Source organism: Falco biarmicus, chromosome 3 (assembly GCF_023638135.1).
Source record: "Falco biarmicus isolate bFalBia1 chromosome 3, bFalBia1.pri, whole genome shotgun sequence".
NCBI classification, from domain to species: domain Eukaryota; kingdom Metazoa; phylum Chordata; class Aves; order Falconiformes; family Falconidae; genus Falco; species Falco biarmicus.
In genome coordinates, this window is record NC_079290.1 from 115897388 (window position 1) to 115919194 (window position 21807).

Sequence of the window (21807 nt, forward strand, 5' to 3'; positions counted from 1 at the left end):
GGGCTTTTCCAAACCACTCTTTTGCTGGAGAACAACTAGCAGCCACCCTGTGCTGGCACCACTCTGCAAAGCTCATCTGCCTGCAGACAGGTGGGGAAAACCCTCGTGCAGATGGAAGCTGCTGGATTAGGCACGTTTATAAACGGCGCATTTATAAGTCACCTGCTGTGATCTGCGTTCCTCCCAACCCACCGGCTTTGCCACTGTCAGGGCTCAACCCATCCCAGGGAAAAGAAATGGGGTGACCACCTTGGGGGGAAGATGGGGAGAGTGTTGGGGCTGAGGCAGGTGGGGAGGAGATGCCCTGGTGTCACCAAGAGCCACCACAGGCATGCCAGCAGCTCTCCCAGCAAGGTGTCACAGGCTGAGGTTTGGGGGGAAACTCTCCACCTCCAGCAAGAAGGCATTCCAGGGAGGGTTTGGGAAATTCAGCAAAGCTGCCACGAGGCACCTCCGCTGCCCTGTGGCCGGTCAGCGTGAGGCGGCACGACCCCGTCATCCTGTCCGGAGCAAGATGCAAACGATGCACGAGGCTACTGCAGAAAGCACATCTGTGGTCTGCCTGGTTAAAGGGGTGTCCGGTGTGGTCTGGAATCAGTGGGGTGCCCTCAGGGTGACCAGGCTGGTTCTCTTTGCAGTGCTGATGGCCAACAGGGAAGTTAAACAGCTACGGTGTGTTCGCACTTGCCTGTAAAGCTGCTTTTTGCTGAGACGTGACCCTAAGATGCTCTATCAGACCTGACCCCAAAAGGAAACAAGTTCCCTGTCTGATGCCAGCGGTGGTCGCAGGCAGCTGCCACCCCCTCCTGCCCCGTTTCTGTCCCCACATCCAAGAGGAATTTGCTGACACTGCAGCCCTGAAGCAGCTACACCTTCGGCTGAGATCTGCTCACAGCTGGGTGCCCTTCGCAGGGCGGCAGGTGGACGTGTGGGAACGTGAGGGGTTCCCCAGCTTTGCTTTCTCTCGTCATGTCTGACATCCCCAAAGGGACCCGTTGGCAGCCGGTGCCTGGTGCAGCCTCGCTTCACCCCGTCAGGGCTCGAGCACGTACCCCAGCCGCTGTTTCTGTGTGTGGATGCAAGACCCTTCCCCAGAGTCCCTGCAGGCTCCCTGCTGTCCTGCAAACCTCAGGGAGCGCTGAGCACCCCTTTGATACCCACCATCACCCCAACATTTTGGGCCAGGCTGTAGGGAACAGCATTGAAAAATGCTCTTAGGGAAACACCATTGGATGTTCAGCCACTGCACGGGGACGGGAGGCCAGTTTTCCCACCCCACTGGCGATGGGGACAAGCGATGGGGCAGTTTAGTGAACGCACAGCGATTTTCCGAGGCAAGAAACGGCTTTCTGCAGCCTCTTTCGTGTCGCAAGAGTGCTTTGCTCAGCACGTGCAGGAGGATTTCCCTGTGCCCTGGCTCTCTGCGCTCTGCTCAGAACCCCTTCCGTGACAGCAACTCCTGTGAACGTCTCTCCTTGCAATTAGAAATTATATCGTGTTTTCCTGCATCCACCCCGTTGTACTTTTCTCGTCGTCATGTGCCTTTCGGTTCCTCTTTCCACCATCCAGACGTTTCCCCTTTTTCTTTCCTTTGGAATTTTTTTTATTTCTCCCCCTGTCGCGTTTTGGGTTTTGAAAGGCTGGGCACCGCCCTGGGATGGCTGCGACCGCTGGCCCCGGTGCTCGGTCCCTTCCCTCCTGGTTTTGGCTGGGCTGGGCTCCAGGGGCTCTGGGGAAGGGGCTGTCCAGGGGTCCCAGGAGCCCCACAAAATGCTCACCATGACTTCAACCATCTGCTTTCCAGCATAGGGAACGGACACGCTGGAGATGTCTTGATGCAAGAAGAGTCCTCATTGCCCGTAGGGTCTGGCAGGAGGTGTCGTGCCCCCTTAAAACCCCTCCGAAACCCCCGAAGAGAGAAAAACTCCCATGAACTTGAACAGCTCTGAACAAAGCCCAATGTTTCCAGTTGTTCTATCCACCTTTGGGCATTTTTGGAGGAGATGGGATGTCCTTAGGTGCTCCATAACCTTTGCATGAATAGTTCCTTTTCTCTGCATAAGCACATTCTTAAAGGAGCATTGGGCTTTCATTCTCCACTTACTCCAACCGTCGTACTTCTCTGTTCACTTGTTTAAATCAAGCATAAAGCTCTAACTGTTCTTTGAATATTTATGACTAGTTTTTATCTCATGCCATGCATACAAAACATACTTGATTTCTTTCCTAAAAGTTTTTTCAAGTGCAAAGTTTTAAAAACATGTGGCTTTTATTGCAGGCAGGAATGAATAACAGCATTCCACCAGTAACCACATTAAATGGAACAGTAATATTCATATGCGTAAGGGCAAAAGCTGCCTTGTTTCCTATTTGCAGTTGAACTCTGAAATTAATTAAGAACTAAAAGGATCTGACAGTCATTAGGATCTTTTAAAAAGGAGTGGAAGTGGCAGATGGGACCCACGCTCCAAAAAGCTCGTCCATGCTATCAATAGCACAGAGGATGTGAGCCCTGAGCATGCTCCTCATTGTTGGGCCGGTGTGGGGAGAGGAGAATCGCCGTCCTGAACAATGAAGAATGGCACTTTGGTGACCTCAGAACCGCAGGATTCACGTCAATTGCACTCGTGCTCCTAAGTCACTTTGCAGCTTGTGAAAACGCCGTCTCATCCCGTCGGTGCCGCACACGCTCGAGTATTTGCTCTGCACCCAGAGCGCAGGGTGCCAGCCAAAGGCTGGTGCCAGGACAGTGTGGGTCCCAGCTCCCTGGGCACACTGTGGGAGGGAGGATAAATCCCCCCAGAGCAGCAGCATTGCTCCTGGTCCACTCCAGCGCCTGTGCCTGGGGCTCACTGCTCCAGTCCCTGCGTGGCCAAGGATGTGGGTGCAGGTGCAACACACGTGGAGTGTCCCACTGGGGACGCTGATGGAAATGAGGGCTGGTAATAAAGTACACTGGTATAAAATGGGGAGAACTGGAAGGACAGGCAAGCCCCAAAGCTGTAAGAAGAGTCAACGGGCACTTCTCCTGCGATGGCCTTTTCTAGTCATTCAAACAAAGCTGAATGAAACTCGGCCCCGGGCAACCAGGTGGGAATCTAACATTGATCTTCCCCGGTGACAGCATTTCATGCCAGGATCTGAAACTCTTGCTAAAGTCTTGCTTCTCCTCCTCCTCTTGCTGCCTCAAGCAAGGATCCTGGATGCTGGGGCTGCGTAGGCAGACAGCAAGGTGGAACCTGGCAGCCGCAGCTCCCGTGGGGTTAATGGATGTCCCGGCTCAGGATTTGATGTCATGCTGCAGCCCTGGCCTTGGGAGCGGGTGCTGGGATGGGTTCCCCCACCACGGGCATCACCCAACCCCGGGGCCAGCAGTGCTGAGCAGAGCCCGGTGCAGCCCTGCTGGAGTCGTCAACAGGCTGCTCCCGCTGCTGGTGGCTCGCCCGAGCCCAGGCTTCCCCTGATTTATGTCTGGGGCAGCCACTGCCTTTTCTCCCCCCCTCCCCCATTTCCCCTTATTTCTTCCCTTGAGCCCCACAGCTTCCTCCCGCAGGAACCTCTGCCTGCAGTGCCCATAATTGCCCCATGGGAGCCCGTTTTAGCGGCGACGATCAGGGGTTAAAAATTGTCACCATGGTGCACCCCATTGGACCCAGCATCTGTTGTTTGATTTATGAATGACTAGCACGCTCCCTCCCTGCGTGCTGCTCTCAGATCCCCTTCCCTTCGCTACAAAACAGATCCAGACACCCGCATGGCCCTACTGAGCGCTGTGCTCCTGAGAGCTCTGAGGCAGGGTTTGCGATGAATTTTTAATAGAAAGCTTCCTCTAAGCCTCTGCGCTCACTTCCTTGCCGTCGAAACGAGTGGCTCTGCTGCTAAAGAGCAGCTCAAATGAATTAAAAACTCCAGAGGAGCCTGTAAGGGAAGCAGTCCCAGTGAGTAATGATTTAAAGAGCCGCTGACCTCCCCGCAATGCGAACAGTAGCTTTTAAGTATTTGCAAAGAGGCCCATACAAATCCTGGGTCTTATCCTCTTATTAACCTCCCCTGGAGCACAGGGAGGGTAGCGGAGGAATAATCCCCATGTGTCGATGTCTCGTAGTTTGTGGAGGACCAGAGCGGTGTGACGTTTGCCCCCTGCCCGAGTCTCTGACTCCGGCTCTGCTGGAAAGGATGATCCAAAGGAAAGCTAATTCCCGTGAGGGCACAGCAGGATGAGTGCCCGTGGCTCTGGGGTAGCTTTGCTCACCTCAACCCCTCCTTGCAGAAGCAAGCTCTGCACCTCTGGGGGTCACCACCCAGTTTGGGGCTGGGGGAAGCCCAGTTCGCCACTGCTCGGTGTGGTTGGCGTCTTGTTTTATATCGCTGCCAGCTGGCAACTGGCTTTGCACCGACACGACAGGGAAGCAGGGGGCTGTGCAGCGGGTTATGGGGGTAAGTCTGCATCCCAGCACCCTGAAGTCAAGAAGCAGCAGGGGTGGGAGGCCAGAGGGTGCTGGAGAGGGCGGCTTTTGGATAGAGCGGGATGCGGTACCCTGCGCACCTGGGATTGCGTGGGTACTTGGGGATGCAGGCGCATCCTCAGCCAGGGTACTTTGGCAGGGAGTGCTATGTTGCTTCGAGGACCCCGAGGCGATGTAATGAGGGGCCCTTTCCAACAGGTTGCTCCCAGTATAAAAAATGGGTTAGAGAGATTTTAGACAGCAGGGCTGTGAGTGGACATGGAATGGACAAAGCCACCGAAGCAGGAGAAGGAGGGAATTTAAACCTGGAAGCAGCCATCATACTGCAGGGAGACAGCTGCGCTGCTGGGACCGAGCCTGAAACCACCCCATGGATGCTTGCAGGACAGGGTGGGCAGCCAGCATCGTCCCCCCACCCTGTACCACCCCAGGGCTGCATCTCTGAAGGGGGGGGGGGGGGGGGAGGAGGAGTGGGTGACACCCCTGGGGCTGCCCAGGGGTGCAGCTGGGGCAAGGGCGGTCGGTTCAGAGGCCGGCGGGGGGGGGGGGGGGGGTAGTAGTTTGTGGGGGGCAGTAGCGCCCGTGGAGGGGTCAGCAGAGCCCGTGGGGGGGTCAGAAGCGCCCGTGAGGGGCCCAGCAGAGCCCGTGGGGGGGTCAGCAGTGCCTGTTGGGGGGTCAGCAGCGCCCGTGGGGGGCTCAGCTGAGCCCGTGGGGGGATCAGCAGCGCCCGGGCCGCCCCGTCGCGGACCCCTGGCGCCAACTAGCGGCTGCGCCGCCGCACTACACCCTCGCCGCGCATGTGCGGTGCTGCTCCCCGTCCCCTCCCTCGGGGGGAGGGGGACACCGGCGCGGGGTGGGGGGACACACCGGGATGGGGACGTGCCGAACCGGCGGCAAAACCCGCCGTGGGACCATGGGTCGGTTCTCCCCGCCCGAGGCTCTGGGTTTTGTGTGCCCCCGTCCCGCTGCTGAAAGGGGGGCGAAAAATAGAACCAAACCCGTGGCCGCTTTCACCTAAAAAGGGCAGGATCCAGCGCCGGTAACCGCGGGGGCCGCCCGACGTGCGGGGCTGGCGGCCGCGGCCCCCGCCCCCTCGGGGCCGCCTGCGCGCGGCGCTGCCCCCGGCACCGGCTCGACGGAGCCGCCTCGCCCGGCGCGGCTCCGCGGGGGCCCGGCTGCTGTCCCGGGGGGGGCGCAGCCAGAGAATCTCCCCTCCTCTTGGGTAAAAATAATAATAATATATAGAGATATCTACCTTTTTTTTTTTTTTTTTTAACAAAACCGAGTTTTTTCGGGGTCTGGCGAGCAGCGGGACGCGGAGCACGGGCCGGGCTGGCCCCTCCGGGCACTGCGGCTTGCGGAGGAAAATGCTTCATTAGTTTGTGGAGGGAATTCAGGAAAAAGGGGGATATTTTTGCTGTTGGGGTTTTGGGGTTTGGGGTTTGGTTTTAGGGTTTTGGGGTTTTTTTGCTTGTCTTAAGGAAAACTGCGTTTCACACCGCGCAGCCGGGAACGCTGCAGCCCGGCCGGCTCCGCTCAGACGGGGCCGTCCCGGTCGCTGAACGGCAGGGGCGGGCGGAGCTCAGCCCCGCCGGGAGCAACCGGGCAGCGGGCCCCCCCCGGCTCTGCCCCCGCCTCGCCCCCCCGATTCTGCCCCCGCCCGCCCCTTGGTTCGGCGGTGCCGCGGCCGGGGCTCCGCGGGCAGCCGCGGAGCGGAGCGAACCGCCGCTTTCGTTCTCTTCCCGCAGAACCGGTGGCTTCGCCACGAATTTTCTCGCCAACGATTCCGGCCGAGGCCGCCGGCCCTGCCCGCAGCCGCAGCCCCGGTGGAGCTGCCGGAGGCGCTGGGCGCTGCGGGCGCCCCGGGACGGCCGGGGATGGAGACGGTTGGGGTTTTTTTAGGGGGGGGCAAGCTGGGGAGCAGCGGTTTTCAGCGCAGGCCGTGGGGCCTGCCGCCCCCCCTCCCCCTCCGTCGGGCACGCGTGTGCCGATGGTCCCCAGCGCCTGCCCCAACGGCCCCCGCTCCCCCCACGCTCCGTCCCGCCACGGTCGAGCCCCCGCGGGAGGCGGCAGCGGGAGCGCTCCGCGGCGGGGAGGCGGTGGGGGCCGCGCTGCATCCCCGGCCGCTCTCGGCCTCGGCCCCAAACCGGCCCCATCGCGCCCCACAGCCCTCCGGCGGCGGCGGCGGCTAGAAGCCACCGGGGCCCCGACGTGCGCCCGCCCCGCCGGTCCAGCTCAGGGGGAGGGCGTGGGTCCCTTTGGTCACGCCCTTTTCGAGGAGACCACGCCCCTCCCCGCATTTCCCCGCCCCTTCGCCCCTCAGGAGCAGGGTGGTGGGCGGGGAGAAGGCCCCCCGCGGCCCCTCCATTGGCGCGGCGCCCCGTCCGTCAGGGCGCGGCCCGCCCCCCCGGGGCCGGCAGTAAATACGGTACCGGGCGGCGCGGCTGACACTTGGGAGCTGGTTTCGGGGCCGCCCGGAGGAGGGGACCCGCTAGCAGCCGAGGGCGCCCGGCCGCGACGTGGCTCTGCCGGGGCTCCGCGCCGCCTTTCCCCGGGCGGGGCGGACGGGACCGCAGCGAAACCACCGGGAGCGAAGCCCGGAGCCGGGCGGGAGCGGACACCCCGCCCCGCTTTCCCCGAGCCGCCCCGCCGAGGACGGCGATCTGCCGGGACGGAGCGAGGCAGCGCGGGGCCCGGCCGCCGCTGCCCCCGCCGCGCCCCCCCACCGAGCCGCGCCGCTGCCGAGCGGTGGGCACCGGGCCCCGCCGGGTCCCTCCTCGTCCCCCCCGGCCGCGGCGGCTCCCTGACGCCCGCCGTTGTGATGCGTATTCCCGTAGACCCGAGCACCAGCAGGCGCTTCACACCCCCCTCCACGGCCTTCCCCTGCGGTAAGATGGGCGAGAACAGCGGGGCGCTGGGGGCGCCCGCCCCGGGAGCCCGGGCCCGCCCCGAGGTCCGCTCCGTCGTGGATGTACTGGCCGACCACGCCGGCGAGCTGGTGCGCACCGACAGCCCCAACTTCTTGTGCTCGGTGCTGCCGTCCCACTGGAGGTGCAACAAGACTCTGCCCGTCGCCTTCAAGGTAAGCCGGGAGCTCCGGGGCGAGTTGCTGCCGGGCGGGTGGCCCCGGTGGCTCGCAGGGACCGGCTCTGTGCTTGCCCTCTGCCCCGACCCACTCGCCTCTTTCCCTCCACCCCTTTCGCTTCAGCTCGCTCCTGACATCACCTTCAAGGGAGCTCGGTTTATTATTTTTAATCGTCTCCGCATTGCCCCGCGGTCACAGCATCTTAGATATTCCGTACAGTTAGGAGCTCTCAGGCAACTTTGAAGTTTAATGAGAGTGGAGGTTAATTACCTTTCTGGGAGAGGGAGAGAGGCAGGGAAGGCAGATCTAATCTGCAAAAAAAAAGAAAGCGAAGAGCTGAAGCGTCGGCACCGGGCTGCGCTGCCCGGGCTCCCCGGCTCCGCTCCCGCGGGACGGCGTGACCCGACGGGGCGCCCCCGGGCCGGGCGCTGCCGGGGCTGGGCTGGGGGCAGCGGGGCTGGGGGGAGCGAAGCCGAAACCCAGCGGTGGGGGGAGCCGGGCAGGCCGGCAGCGGGGGCCCGGGAAGCCCGGCAGGGCTGCGGAGGTGGGGGTTGCCCACCGGGTCCTGGTGCCGGGGGCTCGGGGCTGCTCCCCGGGGTGGGGGTGGGGGGTGAGGGCTTTCCCACCCCCTCACCCGCGGGTTCCGCGCTCCCCGCCGCGGCCGGGCTGGGCGCGCAGCTCCGCGCTTGGCAGCGCTTTTTCCCCAAAAAATCAAACAAAAATAAAAGCACAAACACCCCCAGCGGGGCCGAACGCGGCCTGACCCCCCCGCCCTCCCCCGCGGAAGCCCCTCTCTCCCTTTAACCCCTTTTTTAACTCATTTTCCCCGTTCCCCTCCGAGTTTTCAGCCTTCCTCGGGGGTTCGGCTTGCTTTTGGTTTTGCTTTGGTTTTTGAGGGGAAGGATTTAGACGGGGCTGGGGGGGAGACACGCACACCGTAGGGCAGGTTAGTTCTGCCCGCAGTTAATTTTAGCCTAAAATCCTTTCGTCCTGCCCTAGGTCGTAGCCCTCGGAGATGTGCCCGATGGGACCGTGGTCACGGTGATGGCAGGGAACGATGAAAATTACTCGGCAGAGCTCCGCAACGCCTCCGCCGTGATGAAAAACCAAGTAGCAAGATTTAACGACCTCAGATTTGTTGGGAGAAGCGGCAGGGGTAGGTACCGGCCAGGAAATGGTTGCTTTTTTTTATTATTTGCCTTTTTGGAAAAGAAAACCAATATTGAGTTTTGTTTTGTTTTATTTTAACGGCTGGTGGTTTCGTTGTTGCGGATTGGGCTTGTGTAGGGAGGAACCGCGCGGGATGCGGGAGGGATGCGGGAGCGGCGCTTCGTCTGCTGCCGTGGTGCGGGGGAAAAAAAACTTAAAACCCCCTTATTAATAAAGCCTCGGCGGTGGGGCGAGGCAGCCCAAACTCAAATTCTGCCGAATTTCTCTCCTCAGCGAGATAAAAGGAGGCGGTGTGTGCTCGGTGTGTCCCCTCCGCAGGTGAATGTGCTCACGGGCAATAACCCACCTGGGCAGCTCGGTGGGTTTTGATTGTTTTCTAATTTTTTAAAATTTGATTTTCACTATTTTTCAAGTAAAATAATAGCCTGGTGCTTGGCATGAGGGGCATGCCGTGGGCAGGGTGCGGAGAGGCTCGGTCGGTCGGGAGATGCGGGCGCAGGGCAGTTTCACTCGTTTTCTCCACGCTTGTTGCATGGAGAAGTGGGACAGAAACGGAGCTTTGGGGCTGTAGAGGTTGGCTCTGTCATCCAGCTTTGAACGGGTCACACTGCTGGGTTTTTCAAAACAAACCGTCAAGGGGGTCGGGCTGTGCCATCGGGGGAGAGGGAAATAAATCCCCAAAATGCTGAACGCCAATGGGTGTCGGGGTGCCCTTCCCTCCTGACTGGTCCCTCGCAGACCTGAATTTCAATGAGTATCGATAGAATTTCAGCGTTTCATCAGCCTTATAAACGCTGCAGCTCGAAGCACTTAATTGTTCATTTAAACCAAAATAAGAATACTGTATTTCAGTGACCATGTGGCAGCATTTTCTCAACGGCTTCGAACATACACGCACAATGTCAGATATATTTTGACTTCTCTGCATTAATTAAAAGCAGTGATGTTAGGAATTATTTGCATGTAATAACTGTTTACTTGTTCCTCTTTATGAAACTTGAATAGTTTACATTCTTTCATACATTTCCTTTTTCCTGTTGGCTCCTTCTCCATGTTGCAGTTTCTTTAAAACTCTGCACTTAACTGGTTGCAGGTTGATGGATGGAAAATGTTTTTCTTTTATGAATTAAGCTTTCATTTCTGTAATCAATTATTCTCTTAGACTCTTTTCTTTCTGTGTGTGTGTGTTGGGTTGGGTTTTTTTTTTTTTTTTCATCCTCCTTACACAAATTTCCAAACTGAATGCAACCCAATCTCAGCTTGATTCTTGAATTCATTATTAACTTAATTCCTTTGCATTCCCAAGCTCTGAATTAACAGTAGTTTACAGTTTTGGAAAGCACTTGGGTGAAGAGTCTCCTTCCTCCGGCAGAGTCCGGGCAAATACTCATTACAGCAGTGGAAAACCTCCGCTGCCGCTAACAGGCTTTGGCGTGGGGAGCGTAACTCAAGTGCTGAGTTGAATATTTTTTTTTTATATCTCTATATACATATTCTTGTGGAATGAGGCTGTGTAATATTTGCGAAGGCATAACCTTGTCAGGGCTCCCTGGGGCTGGCGTGAAGGCGGCGCAGTGGGGTTTTCTCGCAGCGTGAAGCGTGTGCTTAGCTCCCCGCGTACGGCCGTGCTGGCCCAGAACGGGCTCTTTCAAACCGATTTAGTGTGAAAAATCGTTTTTATTGAATTTTTATTCTGGGTGTCACACTTGCTTTCCCCTGTTTGGTTTAATCTCTGAAAGCCTGGTGCTGGTTGAATTTATTCTGGCAGAAATGTGGCTTCGTTGCAAAATGTTTTGGTGGAGCAGAGCTCTGTGTGTCTGCGTAGAAATGTTTGTGTAAATCCGATGTGTGGACGTGTGCATCTGTAAACACATGCGGTCTGCCCGCCGTGAGCAGCCCGTACGTGTGCCTGAGCTGCAGGAGCCCTGGAAAATTGGAAGCAGAGAGGCTCTCGTTTTGAAAACAGGACTTGAAATAGTTCAGATTTGGGTATTTTTTAGTAGTAACGTGTCTGGGATTGTTCCCCGGCACTGTGAGCTGGGAAGAACAAGTCCTTACGCCCTACCCCCCACCCCTAAAATTACCATCTCCATGTGGAAGACAAAGGGAGGGAAGAAGGACCAGTTTCCCCCTGGCTTCACAAAAAAAAAAAAAAAAAAAAAAAATTAACCCCCCTTTTCTGCTCATTGTACTGTGTAAAATGAAAGCCAAGGCCAGCGGGGTGCTGTGATGCTGCTGCACCCCACCACCTGCTCTCCCAGCTGGAATAACCTCACACACTCCCCCACCACCACCCCCCCGGAGCATCCCCCAGAGTCGCGCGTCCTCCTAAACCCACCCAGGAGCTGGGATCCAGCCCCACGCAGCCAGCGAACTGCGGCCGGGGCAGGGTGGGAATGAGTAACTTCAGCCCAGCTTCCCGAGAAGGCGGGAAATGAGTAAAAATGATGCTAAGTAATAATTGTCATTTTCGATTCGTGGGAGGATTTTTTTGAGAGCTGTTCAGAGACACAGAAACGGCCTGGCTGGCTCCACGGAGCGGCTGTCCTCCCTGGAGAGGGATTCCTGTCTGCAGCGTGCAGGGGTGGGGAACAGAAATGCAGGGAAATTATTTCACGTGGAGGATGAAAAAATTATTTAAAAAAAGAAAAAAAAAAATCAGATGCAGCAGCAAGTAGGGGAGCCGGGCACAGAGCTGCTGGGCTCCGTGTTCTGTGTCTCACGCTGGGCTTGCCTGCACGCTGCCTGCTCCCTCGCATGCAAAGGGGCTCCTTCCCTTGCCTCTCCTCCCGCGGAATTTCCTAAATAATTGCTCCTAATAATCCTCATCCCTGTGCTCTGGTTCTGCAAACGTTTTGCCAACAAATACTTCGTGTTGGTTGGGTTTTATGTGGCCGTGCAGGCGCCTGGGAGCCTTCGTGCTCCGCAGGCTGTGGCAGCACGGCTCTTCCGTGCAGGTTGTCAGCGTGACAGTGGGGATTAAAATTGTATTTGGGAAGGTTAAAAAAGGAAAAGTCCTTTTTGTGCAGAAAAATGAGCTGAAGGTTTGTGCGCTGTTTAGTCCTGGTTTAAATGCTGAGGCTAGGGAGGGATTGATGCTTGCTCTCTCCTTTAAAGCCAGATTTTTGCTGTTTTGCTCCCTTCCCCACGACTCTCCCACCTGGGATAATTGCAGGATGTTCTCCAGCGGAGATAATTTCATTTTTATGTGTATTCTTTTTTTCCTTCTAGCTGTATAAATACGATTTTGTTTTGCTATGGGTATTCTCAGGTCCAACTCTGTAGATAGGTGATGGTCAGGATCTGAAAACCCCTAATCCCTTTAGGGAAAAGGGAAAGGAGGTGGTTTCTTCCTGCATATATTTGTGAAATAAAGGCTGGAGGAGTTGAGGGCTATTGCACGGGCATTTCCAGCCGTATTCCTTCTGGGGTTTATACCTCTGAAATACTCGATACCTTTGAAATCCCACAGTGGTTGCTCTTGGGGGGCTGGTTAGAGTGGTTTGCTCCCTGGCGTTTGCAACCTTCCCCCTTTACCCTTTACCTTTACCAAGGGATTCCTGAACCTTGGAGGCTGCGGGAGAGCAGAGGCATCGAGCAGGCGATGGCAGCCGATGATGGGCAAGGAGAGGGCAGAGGGTCTGGGGTGGGGGTGCTGAGGCCGCAGGAGGTGAATGGGTTTGGGGTCGGGGTGGGTGCTGGGAGAGGAGAGCAGGGTGGTACCAGGGTGCAGGTGTGATAACACCCTCCAGTGCCAAAACTGTGTTCGGGCTGCGGGTGGAAACTTGTTCTGCTGAGGCAAGGGGTCACTGTTGTGTTCTTGCAAAACTGGGCTCCCAAGAGCCTTTAGCTGCTCTACCATTTTTTCTTATTTTTTTTTTATTTAAAAAAAAAAAAAGATTACAAGCTCGGTGCTTCAAAAGCATCTCCAAAAGCCCCCGTGATGGCATCTGAACTCTTTCCCAGCAGTGGGTTCCTGCTCTCTCGTCAGGGCTGGGAGCAGGGTATGGTCCCCGCAGCCAGCGGGACCACCTCTCTGGTGGCCACTTTGGTGGCCAAAGCTGGCTGGCTCTATTCTGGTTTTGTTGTTTCCAATTTCTGGCCCCCATACATGGGTTGTGGGTGCCCATGTGACCGCGGCGCAGCTCCCCACCAAACGTCCCCGGGGTGGGTGCAGCCACAGGACCAAAGCCACCAGGATTCCCCTGCGGATGCCAGCACCCATCACCTGCAGACCAATGCCATCTCACCAGCTTGCTCCTGCAGGACCATCCCATGGGTGCCAGGACCCAAATCAGTCCCCTGCAGAGGGGGTCCCGCATCCAGCATTGTGTGTCGGATTCCCATGGGAAAAGGGGAAGCATCCGGGAAAGCACCAGGAAGCTGCTGTGGGTGGAGGGGTCGATATGGGGACAGGGCAGGGGGGACTGGGGACACAAGTGACTTTTCCATCCAGGAAGGTCTTGGCTCCCGCTCTGAACTGGGTCCAAGCCTGTCTCTGCTGCAGCCAGCTGAACCCCAGCGGGAGCCGGCCGAGCTTTGTGTCTCGGCAATAATGTCTCATAAAATTAAATGATGTGTGTGTTGGAGTTCGGTGGATGTGGATATTTGTGTCTGAGCTTGCTCCAGCAGGAGCCTTTCTCTCCCACAAGGGCTGAACCCACATGAATACCCTCATTTCTCTCGTTGATGTGTGTTTTTATTTTTTTCCCCGCTTCGCCCTCCTTAGGAAAAAGCTTTACCCTGACGATCACCGTCTTCACCAACCCCACCCAAGTCGCTACCTATCACCGAGCCATTAAAGTGACCGTAGACGGACCCCGGGAGCCACGAAGTAAGTGATGTGTTTTATTTGGCAGCCGCTGAGCAGCGAAGGGGGCGTGTGGGGGGCTGAGCTCTCTGTGGCCAAAGGATGCAGGATGCCCCTGCAGCCAGGCAAAGCCAGGCAGGGCAGGCATCGTTTGCAGCGTGCAGGGCTAACGAGCTGGCATTGGCGTGGCCGAGAGAGCCCGTGTGACTTGGCTCCTTTTATTTTCTATGCATGGCAGAGCACGGCGTGGGTCCCTGCCTGCTGCCTGCTCTTGTTGCACTCCGTATCCCATCGTGGAGGGATGGTTTTATAGGTCCAGTCCGCTATAAACGGGTGGGATGTGGGATGTAGGGAAAACGCTTCAGGCTTCAACAGCAAAAATACAAAGAGCTTGCACCTGGTGGCGTGCAGGGCATCGCTGGCGAGGATGCAAAGCCAGAGGTGCTGTGCCTGGCTTTGGAGGCTGGTTTGCTGATTCTTAAGCTAAAAATGTTTGCAGGTTTCCTTCGTCCTGTGCTTGTATTTGCCTGTCTGTCCGCACGGGCCCAGGAGAGCACCTTCCCCTTTTGGTTAGCGGTGGTTTCGTTTTTGGGTTGTCAAAGGCTCTGACCGGCAGTGCCCGCGGCCGGGGGCTGCGCTGCTTGAGAAAACCAAAGAGACGAGTCAACCGCAGAAATGTCTTTCTGTTTTGATCGAGTAGGTGCTCCTGGGTGCAGGACGGTGCCTCCTGGTTGAGGGTGGCTCTTGGTGAAGGTGGCTGTGAATCGCCCTCGCTGGGTTGGTTTTTGGCATCGGGCTGGTTGGAGCTCACCTTGGCATCGCCCGTGATCCAAGGAGTGCAAGGAAAGGCTCCGGTGGCATCAGTGGGGGAGTTTTCCTTTTGCCACGAGTAGGATTTGCTCTGTGGAACCTCCTGTGTGGTGGGGCCTTGTCCCCAGGGCCTCAGTCTCCAGCTTCTTGCTCCCACTTTGCCTTCCTGCTCACTCAGCACCACCCTGGGGACTATAAAGCAGAGTTTGTTCCCTTTGCGTGTAAAGCTGTCAGTGCCCAAATTGAAGGGAAACTGTTTGATCCTTCTAAATATGCTTTAGAAAATATTTTCTGTTGATGCTGTCGTTGGGCCATCGGTGCCCCTTGATGTCAGGCCAGGTGGAGGCTGTTACCTCGGTGAGGGAGTTTTATTTGCTTCAGGGTTTGTTGGATTTTTCTTCCCCCTTGATTTTTATTTTGGAGCGTGAAAAGCTTTACGGGAGCCTGTCGAGCCGCCGGGCTGGATTTGCAAAGCTGGAATCCAGGCGATGCTGTGCTGTTGGTTTTTCTTTTAAGCCAGAAACACAAGGCAGGTCCCTGTTGTGGGGCTGTGGCAACAAGCAAACGTGGGTCGTGGTGGGTGCTGCAGCCACCAGGAATGGGCTCAGCCTGGGGCTGGGAGGGGAAAGCAGGGAAGGGTTGGGCAGGGAGTTTCACAACTCTCCCAGGTCAGGAATAGAAACCAGGTCTCCTGACTCTTGGCTCAGCCCTTTATCTGCTGCATCAGATCGCCTTTCTAATAATAATAATAATCAGGAATACATAAATAATAATACAAGGTAAGATAGTCGCTACTCTGAGCGTTTGGTTTGCTCTGACTTCACCAATAGCCAGTGCTCGCCAAACCCCTGCTGAATCATACCTGCTCCTCCTGAATTTCAACAGCTCGGCTGATCGCTCCCGATCTTTCATTTACATTTTCTGATACAGAGGCGACGGCTTCCCAGCCAGACGGGGAGCTGGGGGGCTGAGCCGTGGGCATGCTCGCCCTGTGCTCTTTGGGTTGGGGCCATGCCTCTGTTTGGCATAATTAAGCAAAACTGGAGGATGGAGCAGCTTGCCCTGGCTCTGCCTCGGTGTGCCTGAGGGATGCCCTCCCTGGGATGCCGTCCTGGCCTGCAAGGTCAGCAGTTTACTGCTTTCTTTTTCTTTTTTTTTTTTTTTTTCTCTGATTTGTGGACCTCAAAATGTTTGTGCTGGGGTTGTAGGCACCTTGAGGAGGACTGTGTGGTGGTTAGTTGCTGCTTATGCCCTTAGCTTGTGTGGACACCAAAGGTTGATCTCTTCCCCCATCCCTACAGCCCATAAATTGCTGATTGAAGGAGTTTAGACCCAAGTTGTGGGGCTTTTTGTATTTTTTCAGATGATCATAGACTTGTTGGCAGTGAAGGTCATATTTTGACTCCTAGTTTGTCCCTGGGGCTTGACTATGTGATTGATGAAAATGCAGTGTCTTGCACCGGATGAAAAAAAAAAATAATTTAAAACAGTCTTTTTTTTTTTTTTTTTTTTTTGTGCCACAGTTTGGTTTGCGTTTTCTAATGAACATGAAATTTTAAAACATATAATTACATAATGCCCTTTGCCCTTCCCTCTCTGCAGTCCTCTGCAGAAACCCTTGGTGTGGAAATACCGGCTGCAAGATGACCTGGGCTCCTTCATGGAAAACCACCGTGGTTTTCCTGGTTATCCTGCCACTGGGTGGCTCTCCGGCATAGCACCCCTTGGTGCGCCGGCATCCACCAGGCTCGCCAGCAATGGGAGCCGACAGAGCCCAGTAATAACCAGTAATAACCACCTTTGGCCAAACACCATGGCTCGCGCTGCCATCCCCTGCTTGGCTTTGAGAGGCGAGAGCTGCCAGGAAGAATTGCAATTTTTATGTGTGTGTATATATATATTGTATACACTTTTAAGCATATACGTATGTAAACGCATACGTATGTGTGTATATAGCTGCATGTATATGTGTGTGCATAGAAATATATGTGGTTTTTTTCACCCTTCTCGGCTGTAGTGCTCAAATGAGTGGGACACAGTGTGTGTTGGCTCCTGTTGAGCAGGATCAGTGCTGGCTGGGACTGGAGGCTGGATGTGGGGCTGGCGTGAGTGGGCAGAGAAGCACCCTTAATGTGGAAAGAATTGGCCATTTGTCTTGGTATCCTGGGAAAGCCCTGGGCATCGTCTTCTCAGATGCAGTGAAATTCCTCCAGCAAACGTTCTTGTGGGGTTTTTGGGCCAGAAAGGCGGCTGGGCTCCACGCCCCACCTCTGAGCATCCCATTCATCTTCCACCCCTGTCCCATCGCTTCATCTCAGCCCTTGAGCAAGTCTTTTAACTAAAGCTGCACCCAGAAAAACTTCTGAGGAGTTTAAATTGAGTTGAGATGGGGAAGAAATCGCAGGGAAGCGGAGAACAACCAGAGCCCCTTGTGGGGCTGGGGGATGAAGCCGGGGGGGGGGGACCAGGAGAGCTGGACCATGGTGCTGAGGACCCCCAAGCACATTCCTTTGAAGGACCCACAGCCAAGCGAGGAGCAGTGCCAGGGCTGATAAAGTGGTGGCTTTGGCCAAGCCGCTCTCGGCTGCGCTGCCACAGTCCCTGAGCATCCCCAAGCCATCAAGCAGCTCCCTCCCAGAGTCCTGCTCCCTCCCAGATATAATTTTTTTTTTTTTTTTGCATGCTCAAGCTCTTTCTGGGTTAGATCTGGAGAGAAAAAGGACATTCTGTCAAGTTGGCACCTTAGCTCTAAACAAATAGCGCAGCGGGTGCCAAGTGTTGACATACTTTGTACAAACAGGAAGTAATAAAATATTTGAACTTCCTGTGGAATTTCCTTCTTTTTTTTTTCCCTTTCTCTGCAGTTCTTTATTTAGCAAGAACCCAACTCAGCCGAGCTGCAGCCCTGGTGCAAAGCCCTCTCGCATCCACAGCTGCTTGCAAAATAATCCACAAGAAGCAGAACATGGAAAAATGAATAGCTGGAAGCTATACAGGGATGTTTAGTCTGTTCCTGGGTAAATGGGAGCATCTCCAGGGCCTCCCCCATCACACCCACCTGCTGGCTGCCTTCCCTTTCCCTTCCCTTCCCACTGCTCTCGCCTTCTCTCTGCTGTCACTTCTGCTCTCCTCCTCCCGGCTCCCCTTTGCAGCACCAGCCCCTTTCTGCCCATCTCCTGGGAACTCTTGTGCAAAGTCTCTTTCTCTTAATTTTTTTTTCATCTCTTTAAATGCCTTTCCCCCCATCCTTGACTCTTTTTTTTTTTTTTTTTTTTTTTGCTGCCATTCCATCTTCCTTAACCTCTCTCCCTCCTTCCGAAATCTCTTCTTCCCTTAACCCCTTGTTTCTGATTTCTATCCCATCCCTGCTGTCCTGGCCGCTGTGTTGAGGAGGAAGGGCAGAGCAGGAGGACTTGATCACTCACCATAACCCTTGTGGGGAAGCACATCTATACTCAGCCACGCTCGTTTGGGCTAAACCCATCCCTCTGGCTGCGAGCATGCACGGAGCCCTGTGTGCCGATGCCGGTGTGGTGGGAAGGGGTGCAAGGCAGCAGCGCTAGGATATGCAGAGTCTTTTCTGCTTACACGGTGAGGGCTTGGACCACGTTGAGTTTAAAATTGCTTTCTGAGGTTCAGTGCTGCCGAAGTTTGGGTGAACAGAGCTGGTTTTCTTCCCCTGGCCAGCAAAGAAGGCGAGTGGAGGAGGGAGCGGGATGCTGGAGCGAGGCACTGGGTGCTGCAGCCCTTGCCTGGCACCACGGACCTCCCCGCTCTTACGTTGCGGTTTAATTTTCTCCTGTCCTGTCCTGAATGATGAAACAGGTGTGAGGAAGGGAGGGCTGTAGCCTGGGTTTCCCTGTCTGAAGAGCATGGGGCAGCAGGGTCCCTGTGTATCCCCCCCTTGTTGCCCACTTGGCCACAGCAGCAGCGCGAATGCTTGTGGCGGTGCTGGTTTTTGGTCTCTTCCTGCCCTGCTTGTTTCAGGTGTGTGTCCCAGATTCGGTGCTTTCAGTCGTGTCCTCGCTTGGTGTGACAGGACCAGCGGTGTGTCCCCACCCTGCAGCATCTGCTGGCTCGGGCAGCAGGATGGAGGGGGCTTGTGGCTGGGCTACCACCAGCCAGGCAAGAGCATTTTGTATCCCCTTCTCCCACCGTGTTGTCCCTGCAGGGTTTTTCTGGTGGGTCCCCATCCTGCACAGGCACAAATCCCCTCCGTGCCGCTCTTCCCTCCCCAGTAGGTTTCCTGCCCTCCATGTCCCTGGGGAGGGAGCAATGGGGCCATGCCAGGAGTGGTGCCACCCCACAGGGGACACTCCAGCGGCCACTGCTCCCAGCGTGGCCCTGAGCACCCACTGCCACCTCGCGCGGCACGTAGCCAGCGGGTAGAAAGGCTTCTCACCTCCCACGGCTCTGAGTCGTTTCCAAGAACCGCTGCTTTTTGCTTTCATATTTTTGAGAGCCTCAGCTGGGTGAGGGTTTCCCTCCCCACCTGACCCCTGCATGTGACATCAGCCTGAGCTGCAGCCTGGCCCCATGCTCTCGGCTGGGAAATTAAGAGTTTGGGATTTGCAAAGGGTGGAAACTCCCTTGTCGGTGCCTGTGCAAGGTGTTAGTGATATCTGTGTCCCCAGGGTGCTGGCAGGCAGTGGGTGCGAGGCTTTGGCTTGGGTGCTGGCTGCCCTTGAGCGCCTTATGCATTGGGGGTCTTGGCTTCAAGTATGGGGTAAAAAAAACAAAAACAAAAACAAAAAAAACCCCCCAAACCTGGAAGAAAGATTGACTGTACAGGGGAAAATCCTGTCTGTAAATCCAGCCTGAAGATAGCTTTGTCACTCAACAGCAGCGTCCTGGGGTGGCTGCGGGAGGAGGGGGCACCCAGAGCTGGGGCACCTGCTGCAACGGCATTTCTTCCAGCAGCGCTTGCACTGCCCAGGTGGCAATCAGGGAGGAGAAAGCGTTGTATCAGCACTTACTGGGGATGACACATACCTTGCTGTGGCTTCTCTATCCATCTCGAGGCCGTGCTGATAAAAGCAGCACCCTGAACCACCCGGTCCTGTGTCGGACCCGCCAGCCCGGACACACCTCGGCACCGCTGCCCACACACCCCTATCTCGCTGCCTCCATCTCTGTTCTCATCCCACGCCCAGCGCCTCGCTGGCCCCAGCTCCCCGCATCCAGGTGCATCTGCCAACCACCCTGAAAAGCCTCTCTCACTTTTTTTTTTTTTTTTTAAATTTATTTAAGGTGTATCTGAATTCATTTTTCTTGAGCTCAGAGGAGTCTGTGCGGTGGGTTTGGTGTTTTGGTTTTTTTTCACCCTTTTACTCCTAGTGGATGCTCCAGTTTGAGGCTAGAGAGAAAAATGGTGCGCAGGACCGTGCTAGCAAGGCAAGTGGTCCCCCGCTGCTTTCCCCATCCCTCGTGGCTGTAGATGAGTCTGAGATTTACTACCAGAAACAGCAAAAACTGAAACCCCGTTTTACTTAGGGAAGGGAAAAGAGGTGCAATATTTCACCCCTAGTGAAATATTTCATCAGAATAAGCTCTGCAGAGACCCCAGTACGCTGCTGACAAACAGAAATCACCAGGCATCCCCTGTAAGATGATGCTGCCCTAGTTTGAGCCTCCCATCCTGCCAAATTTAATCTGCAGATGTGGGGCCAAGCACCTGGGTTTTGCATTTGCCGTGGGATGTGCTGGGACGCTTCAATGCTTTAATCGGGACAGTTGCACATGTGGAATTGGTCAAAACGTGTGGAATTGGTCAGCTCGTGTGGAACTGATCCACGCAGTCAGCGGTCACTCCTCAACACCATCTCGGCACCGGGCTCGACCCCCAAACCAGCTCCGCTCTGCTCCGCAGCCCCCAAGCGTGGCAGGGGTGTTTATTTGGAGGCGAAGGCAGCTTGCCCAGAGCGGAGGCTGTGCTGTGGCTGGGGGAGGCTGAAGAGCAGAGTCGGCCCCTCTTGCTGTGGCAGCGTTCAGATTTGGGGGGTTTCAGAGGTGGGGGCTTCCCCGTGGCATGGACTTCTGTGCTCCTGTTTGTTTTTCCTGGGATACAGCAAACTCGATTCCTTTAGCAGTATCATATTTTCATGCCTTCATGGCTTAAATGCCATCAAAAGTATAAAATGATGTGTTTAATATATTGCAGCAGTGGTTATTTCCTTGCTCACTTTGGGGTTGCAATGTCTTTAAAAGCACTGATGGATTCTGGGGAGATTTGTGCCTCCTTGGTAATTGCTTGTAACTGAGAGCATCTCTTTAGGGCTTCTCTCGTTTGCACCGTTTTGAGGGGGGGGGGAAAGAAAGATGGAGCAGAAACATGCCTGTTACCTTTGAGGAAAGTGACTGATCCATTAGTTCCCATCCTGGCCCTGCCGTTGTGCTTCACGGAGGGGAAATTGCGGCACTTTTGGTAAAGACCGAGCCGCTCTCGGGGAGGAGCAGAGCCGATGCCAGGAACCCCACGGCAAAGCTGTCGGTTGCCCCCGCAGCCTGGTGGGGGTTTTGTCCGACCCGTCTCAGGATGCTTTGTTGCGTGGACCTGCGTAAATCTTGTAGGTTTGTGTAAATCCACACCGTGCTTCCTCCGCAGGGCAGGGGAGGAGGGGGCTAAAAAAGGCTGTCTTACAGTTTTGTTATGATTTGAAACAACTCTGAGAGGAGACGGGGACCTGGAAGAGCTCGGTGGGGTGTGGGAAGGTGTGGGGCAATGCATCGTGGCTTTCCAGGATGCCAGCTTCATGAATCTGGAGAAATAAAGTAAAATCTGTAGCTCTCCCATTCCAGGGACACGGGGAAATCAGGATCTACCAAGCAGCAGCCGCAGGTGCGAGTCAGTGAAGGACAGTCTAAAATAGCTGAGGACGAAGAACAGGGAGTGGGGCAGGTGGGTGGGATTATGGGATGGGAGCCAAAGAGGAGCAAGGGCAAAATGATCCCCTGCTGCCGTGGTCCTACAGGCAATTTTGAGACCCCCCCCAGTCTGCGGTGTGCCTAGGGCAGTGACATCCTGTTTTTGCTGCGCCTTTTACCCTCAGAGATTTGATACGGCTTTGGCAAGTGCTTGGAGAAGGGAGAATAAATTATTAGAGGGTCTTGTGCTTCTCAGAAGCTCAAATAGAGACCCAGGACGGGGGCTGCGTTGTGCCAGTATTGTACGACTTCAGATCTTTATCTTGGCAAAAAGGCTTCCTTGTGGGGATACATAAAACTTGAACTTGAGATGTTTCTGTAATTAAAAGCAGGCTCAGTGCTGAAGTGCTCCCGTGGGGTGATAGTTTTGGGTATTATTAGGGTCTTTTGTTTTATTCCCCTGCTTGTCCTTAGCTAGATATAAATACACAGACATTTCCCAGTTTGTCCGGGAATTAGTAAAAATAAAAGAGGAGGGGGGGAAAATGGTGACGAAAAAGGAAAAATATGAGGGGGGAAAAAAAAAGGAAAAAAAAGACAGC

General features: G+C 55.5%; 1 protein-coding gene across 3 annotated transcripts in view; it reads left to right on the top strand.

The window, feature by feature from the left end:
- RUNX3 (RUNX family transcription factor 3) overlaps positions 1 to 21807 on the top strand; it is a 60469-nt gene that overhangs the window by 12453 nt on the left and 26209 nt on the right. Inside the window, exons 1-4 of one of the 3 annotated variants that reach the window (XM_056332636.1) lie at positions 5935 to 7548; positions 8551 to 8707; positions 13451 to 13555; positions 15944 to 17020. In XM_056332636.1, the coding sequence (XP_056188611.1) occupies positions 6457 to 7548; positions 8551 to 8707; positions 13451 to 13555; positions 15944 to 16059 (1470 nt within the window). In that variant the 5' untranslated portion in view covers positions 5935 to 6456 and the 3' untranslated portion in view covers positions 16060 to 17020. Of the gene's footprint in view, positions 1 to 5934; positions 7549 to 8550; positions 8708 to 13450; positions 13556 to 15943; positions 17021 to 21807 lie in introns of those variants that run through there. The other 2 variants (XM_056332637.1, XM_056332635.1) reach the window with 2 other exon arrangements.